The 7,529-nt window shown below is 36.6% G+C and overlaps 1 protein-coding gene across 1 annotated transcript; it reads right to left on the bottom strand.

Moving 5' to 3' along the window:
• Nucleotides 1–4,208: 4,208 nt before the first annotated feature.
• LOC142150416 (olfactory receptor 6B1-like) lies at nucleotides 4,209–5,201 on the bottom strand. The gene has a single exon (XM_075205611.1). It carries the CDS (start codon nucleotides 5,199–5,201, stop codon nucleotides 4,209–4,211), a length of 993 nt encoding a protein of 330 aa, XP_075061712.1.
• Between the last annotated feature and the right edge of the window lie 2,328 nt (nucleotides 5,202–7,529).

The following is a 7,529-nucleotide window of genomic DNA, read 5'->3' as shown; positions in this document are numbered from 1 at the left end:
TTGTGCTGAAAGGTGTGTGAGCTTATATTGTGTAGAATGTGTATGTGTAGGGAAGAGCTCTATACAAAGCTCATGTTGCCCTTCATTTTATCTAATTTAAGGCAAGATAGAGAATCTTAATTAGTAACTCATGTGAATATAAAATCCAACACTTCACAACACTATAAACCTCAAATACCATTTATATCCCACACCACTCGCATTCATCATACATGAACCAACACTGTATATTCTCACATTATCATTCCAGACATCTCAATCAAACTCCATAATGTGCACAGTGTTATCAATAATAATATAATAATAATGGAGACATTACACACTATCCACATTCCACTTATCTCACATAGAAACTTCAGCTGTCTCACGTAGAAAATTATACCATGTGTATCACACTTATGCATATGTGTAGCGGGAGATGTCTCTCAATAGCATTTTTAGTGGATTCCAGCATGGCAGCCGCCATCTTGTTATCAGACATATTACAGATATGTCCTTCCTTATTACATCCTTTGCTGTTATTTAGTAAACACAGTCATATAACAATGCATAAAACTTCATTCAGATCACATACAAACACAAACTATACATATTCCATTCATACTCCATTACTTCAGTTCCACATTATAACTAGTGCAAACTGACTTCCATTCAAAATACCAAAGAAACTTCATTACTTACAGTTTTACATTCTAGCCATCAGAACTGTCATCTCATTCATAGACACAAAGGGCCTGATCCATTAAGGAAAGTAAGGCAAAAAAATTAGTAAGTTTTCTCCTGGACCACAATTCAAGGGGTGTATATTAGTTTATTATTTTGCATATAAGTTAAATACTGGCTATTTTTTTTCATGTAGCACAAAAATACTTAGTTTGGCAGATAGTTTTATTTTTACACTGAAATTTAAAGTTGATCTAGGACATGCCCTACCCCAACTATAAATCTGTCCCCACATTTTAAATTTAGCTCCCCCTCCAATTTATCATGGTGCAAAGTTAATATTTTTTTTTATTTACATTCCTTTGTGAATAAAGCCCAAAGTCTTCAATCCTTTGATGCCTCACACTTCATTACAAAATCCATAAATACGTGGGTACGAGGTCGAAGACTTGACATTCATTTGATCGACATTCAGAAAGTCATCAACATTAGGTTGACAATTCAAATGTTGACAGAATTATTAGTTCAACAATTCGAATGCCATCAGTATTAGTAGGTCATAAATTGAAATGTAGACAGTATTACTAGGTCGACAATTCAAATATAGACTGTATTATATGGTAAGTGTTAGGCTGGGTACACACTACAGTGTTTTCAGCAGATTATTGGGCCAATCAGACGATAAACAACTGATTTGCCCGATATCACATTAGTGTGTACCCTGGAGCAATGAATTATTATTGTTCCAAAGCCCGTTGTATTGTTGAAAAAGATGTTTAAACTGTACTAAAAATCTAGTTTGACAATGGAACGATGTTGTTCCATTTCTGCAGTGTGTATGTATTCTTAGGGATAGGGATATTATAGTCAACCTAATAATACTATCTACATTTGAATTGTTGACCTAATAATAATGTTTATTTAATCTGTTGACCTAATAATACTGTCTACATCTGAATTTTTTAAATAATAATACTCTATATGTTATTATTGTCGACTTTCCAACCCTGCCTATATTTTGGTGTCAACCATATAAATATAGATCATGTAACTGTTGAACATATATGTATCACACCTACTACATGCATGTCCTTGGCTTAAGTGTGGGAAAGAGAGCTATGAACCATGTGCAATGAGGTTTGAAACCTTGGATATAGGTAGAGCAAGCCTTGTTACAGTAGTCACTGTGCGATGTGGCTCACAGCATTTTATACGTAAATACAAGCTAGCTTCTCAGCCTAGAACAGGTTTTACTAGTTTCGTGTAACAATGACAACATGGCTGATATTCAAACAGAGGCCAATGTGTTGGAAAAATGGAATATCCTAATCACCATTCATCCACCTTAAGCATCGACTGCATGTATTCCTCCCCGGTGGTAATGATATTAACGGTGCTCATAACACCGACAATGACTTCATAGACAAAATATGCCTGAACGTGACTTCATCATCATCATCATCATCATTTATTTATATAGCGCCACTGATTCCGCAACGCTGTACAGAGAACTCATTCACATCAGTCCCTGCCCCATTGGAGCTCACCAACATTAAAAAAATCCAGACTTACCTCTTTAATGACAAGAGAACTATCCAACTGTGTTCACAAAGATCCCAATCAGAAGTAATAACAGCACTGCGTTTTTATGTCATTGAAAATGGCAACCGCGTTATTGCCACTTTTAAAGTGACAATTCCGGCTGTCATGTAAGGTAAGTGTTACTGTTACGGTTAGGGTTAGGGTTAGGGTTAGGCATCGGATTAGGGTTAGGGATTGGTTTAGGGTAAGGGATCATTAGTCGGAATTGCCGCTTTAAAAACTTCTAATATGGCAGTCGCCATTTTCAATGACGTAAAAACGCAGTACCATTGTTACTACTTCTGAACGGGATCTTTGAGAACATAGTCGGATAGGTCTCTTGTCATTAAAGAGGTAAGTCTGGATTTTTTTAATTTCGGTGAAGTCATGTTCGGGTTATTTTGTCTATGAAGTTGTTGTAGGTGTTATCAACACCAATAATTAGTACCCCACCCTTCCTCCCATCTTATCTCATGGATATCTTTCTCATGGAGATCATGTGCAATTTGAAGCAGATGAGATGAAACCTTTTAGATTTATTTAATCTTCACATAAAGCTTCAAGAAGAGTGGAGTGTGCAACTGTATATTGGATTTTGCCCGGGAAGAAATATTTAATTTGAAGATATTGATAAAAGCTTGAATTTGGGAGAGCAGCTTTATCTTGCAGAGCTTTGAATTCTGGATAGATATTAAGTGACCTTAAGTCTGATAAAAATGGAATATTGTGTTCTGTCCAATATTTCTGCAAGTTGTCTAATATCCCTGGTGGAAATGTTGGATTATTCCAAAGAGCGATGAGTTTAGCTGGTTCAGATAGTAGATTAAACCTTCTTGTACTTTGATCCCATATTTATAACCCAAGGCAAAGCAAAGGGTTATTCATTTAGAAGGCCTATCTTTTGGGCGAATCCATAAAACAGAATACAGTGATAACAAGAGAACTCCCTCTATGTCAGACCAGAGCCTGTGGCTAACACTAGAGGACTAATTGTGCTAGGTGCTTAGCTAAGTAATGTTTTAATATCAGTCAAATGCACTAAGCTATCCACAGGGAGCATGTAGATGTATTTGAAAAGTGAAGTACAACTGTTCTCTTGTGGCAAAGAGGCAAATATGCCCCTTTGCCACAGTTCCCCTATAAAGGAACTGATAAAAAGACAGCTAGTCTGCAGCAGCAGGCTGTAGACAGGGTTAAAGGTTCCCTGGGATCCTCTTTTAGCACACACACACACACACACACACACACACAGGTGTTCCACATGGGTGTGATTGGTTTGCTGTGATTTCTTGTAGTGCTTTGGGTGGAGGATAAAGACACTGTCTGTATGTGTGGGTGGGACCACCGATGCCAGTAAGTGGCCGGCTTGCAGACAGGGAAGTAATGTCTAGCCAGATGTAGGTGGTGGGGATTTTTGTGTATTGTTTCTGATGTGATTGCTGAACCAACGTTGGAAGTGTTTTACCATCCTGATAATAAACAGTTAAATGGTTCAGCATACCTGTGTCGGATTCCTATGAATGCTGTGCTTTCTCACAATGCTTAAAATGTAAACTTAAAAATAATACTAAGCTTCTGTGGCATAGATATCTTATCCTATCAACAATGCATTTAAAAAAATCATATATCAATAAATTTATTATCTTTAGAGTGATGGAAAAATAGAGGGAGGACATGATCAGTTTTCTCTTTGATCAATGCTTGAAGGTTTTGACACAGCAAGATATGGATTCCATAGACAAACAGCACAAATGTATTTCTGTGGATGTAACATTTCATATTCAGAAGAGAGTCTTTAAGGCCAGGAATAGTGATCATGGTAGGGAGTCACGCCCACCGTAGATTGAAGTAAACAGTACAGACTGACGAAAATGATCAGCCTCGCCAGTATTTATAGTAATGCTAGCTACATATATAAATGATCAAAGTGTCAGTTTTAAGGCCACTAGAGTAATCAGGATGGGTTAGAATAATGTTAATCCACAGTTTGGTTTTAACTTAGATGATATATGACCAAATGGTGCCATTGTTATCAAGGTAGTTATGTATTTACACAGTGCAACTTTAATCTCCTGATTCCTCAGACTATATATTATTGGATTCAGTAAAGGTGTTCCAGTAGTGTACAGGGGGGAGACAATCTTGTTGACATTATATGAGTAAAGGTTGGATGGAATCATATAAACGTTCATTAAAGTCCCGTAATACATGCTCACTACAATCAAGTGGGAACTGCATGTCGAAAAGGTTCTTTGTCTCCCAAATGTTGATGAAATCTTGAGGATTGTGGCAAAAATTGAGATATATGTAAATGCTATAAAGAAAAATGGAAAAATGATAAAAGGTATGGTTAGCATAAAGTCTACAATGTCCAATGTTGAATGATCAGAACAAGTCAACTCCAGAATTGGAGCAAGGTCACATAAGTAATGGTCTATGATATAGGGACCACAGAATTTAAAATTACACACAAACACAAGTAACAATAATGCTACCATAAATCCTATAACCCATGGCCATACACCCAAGTATAGGCGAAGTTTGATGTCCATGATGGAATTATAATGGAGTGGCTTGCAGATGGCCAAGTATCGGTCATAAGACATCACAGTGAGAAGAAGACATTCTGCTGTTGTTGTTCCACTGTAAAAAAATAGTTGTATGATGCAGTCAGTGGTATTTATGAAGCTCCCACCACTTTTTATAATATGCAGCATTTTAGGAGTGATAGTTGAGGAAAGCAGGATGTCAGAAAATGAAAGGTGACTGAGAAAGAAGTACATGGGACATTTTAGACTTTGAGCCTTTGCTACAAGCATAATGATCATCAGATTTCCAACTAGTGTCAAAATGAAGACAATAAGAAAAATCACAAATAATAAATCGTTCAACATCTGCTGATTCTGAAACCCCAAGAGAAGGAATTTAGTCACTGTTGTTTGGTTCACGTCTTCCATTTTCTGAAGACAAAGAATAAGCCACGTTAGGAAACCTAAGTATTTTGACATAACTTCTTTGAGCCATTATCTACTTCATGTTGGACACAATCAATTAGAAATGTTTTTTTTAAAGAGAACACCAGCCACCAGTTAGTTTTAAATCCTAGCCCCAAATAATACACATTCATTTTGTTGTTATGACGTATGGCAAGAAATGAGCCTATTTATGTAAATGATTTTAAAATGCTTTAGATAGATAGTAAAGTCTAACGATTCAGTGAGGTCTTCTTGCTGCCTACAAGATCTGTTGTAATAAAGAGAGAGGGAAGAGAGGGCTTTGTGGAACCCTTGAAGAGTTTACTTTAAAACTCATTTCATAGAGATCTGCTGGATGCTCCGGCTCATTAGATATCTAAAAAATAACAATTTACTTAATTTTGAATTATTGACTTAACATCTATTCAACATCAAATAATAAAAATGATGCACCCTCTCCATTTTTTTCCCTTTGTCTTTTGTTTTAAGTAAATTGTAAGGATTTTCAAAATACAATGATTCAGGATAGGAAAAGAGAACAAAGGAAGGGGTTGAATTCAAAAGTAAACAACATTGGCATACAGAAAGAGCGCATTTATCTTTTATACCAACCAAGTGAAACTTATGAAACATAATGTAGAAATCTAGGTATTAATTTAAGTTAAGAACTATATGTATTACAGCATAAATCTAACCAATGATGACTTCAGAGATTGATAAAGGATGGGTATAAAAGAGGGAGGTATATAGGGATGTCAGTAAGGAGATTCCAGGTCATAATCAAGATCAAGTGTCTTCGGTTTAGTTAAAGGCAGATGCAATATAACTATTATGAGGTCTGACCAGCAATCTTGTAGTAAGAGTACCATGCCAGCATGTGTTCTGAAACTGGGTGATTGTGGAGAGTACTTGTAATGTATAGGTGGGATGCCTGCCAAACCATATTAATCATGGTCGTAATGATGGTGGGGGGGTGGGGGGGGACTTGTTTCAGTTATAAGCAATTGAGCACTTTCAGAAGGAATGCGAATGTGTGTTTGGGGGTATCCAGAAGGATGCAGTGGAGGAGTCGGTAGGAAGGCCATGTTGGAAGAATTCCTGTTACTGACTTAATAAGTTAATTAATATTATGGCAGATCCTCATAATTTTTAGGGCAATTTCACCAATGGTGAGACAGGGCACCCTCGGAGCCACACTCTCTCCAAGACTCCTTAAAGGAGCTGGGATTAGATTGCAATTGTAATTGTACAATAAACATTCTAATCAACATTCACCTAGTAGCCATGCTTTGGGAGAATGTAGTAACCTTCTCAATCACAAGACATAAATCCAATTAAGGTTGTATTTGTGGGATACAACCGTAACTAAGTACAACCACTCTAAGTCCCATTTACATCAATATGGGTCAACCTCACTATGCCAAACATCCATTTAGAGTGGATAGTCTTTGAAAATCCTTCTTAATGTAACGTATGTCATATAGTTTTTATTATTTGCTGCTTGTAGTGTATTTTCTTTAGCTATACTTTATGATGCTCTGAGAAGCATGTGGGAGATAATCTTAAGCATACCGGGTAAATATATAGTGGATTGTGTGTGATCCGGAACCTGTATTCCTACCCACACTAGGATTTCTTTTAACCACATTTTCTCTTACGTGCCAAATATGTTTCAAAGTAATTTTTCTCTGTGCTTTTGCTTGTTAATAAGATTCTCTGAACTACATGGGCGACAGTGATGGTTCAGAATTCAGTAACTTACCCAGATCTGAGCTGTGTTGTGTTAAGGTAGATACCATAGTCTTAAAATAAAAGTAAAACTCAATGGGACAATAGTGGTCCGGTAGACTCATGCTGTGCACAGTGGTTAAAGAGCTCATCATGCTTTTATTGGCTGTGTGAAGAGGAATAATACATTTAATGGATGGGTTCATTGGGGATTTAAATCACAGAACATTTGGAAAGTCTCATGTGTTCAATAAAAGGTTCTCAGCAGACTGGCACCAGAGAGAGCTGTATAAGATTTTCTCTCTCCGTCTCTTTAAATAATAAATGAGATGAGCAGGTTTCCAAAAGATAATATTTCTATAGTTTATTATTAAAATGATATTATACATAGATACAGCCATACTGGACGAAGCAGACATACGCCCAGGGTCTCAAATGCCAATTGACCCTCTATATTTGATTAACTCATACATTTATAGAGATGAAACTCCTTATTACTTTAAAACACACCTTCCCAGCTTACATCACTGCTGGCAATCTAAGGGCCTGAGTCATTAAGGCAAGCAAAGGAGTAACTGTTCT

Source organism: Mixophyes fleayi, chromosome 4, assembly GCF_038048845.1.
Source record: "Mixophyes fleayi isolate aMixFle1 chromosome 4, aMixFle1.hap1, whole genome shotgun sequence".
NCBI classification, from domain to species: Eukaryota; Metazoa; Chordata; class Amphibia; order Anura; family Limnodynastidae; genus Mixophyes; species Mixophyes fleayi.
Note: the sequence above shows the minus strand (reverse complement) of the source record. Positions and strands in the feature narration are given on the sequence as shown.

What these genes read in the sequence shown, in the direction of transcription:
- LOC142150416 (XM_075205611.1), bottom strand. Translation starts at nt 5,201, where the DNA reads ATGGAAGACGTGAACCAAACAACAGTGACTAAATTCCTTCTCTTGGGG.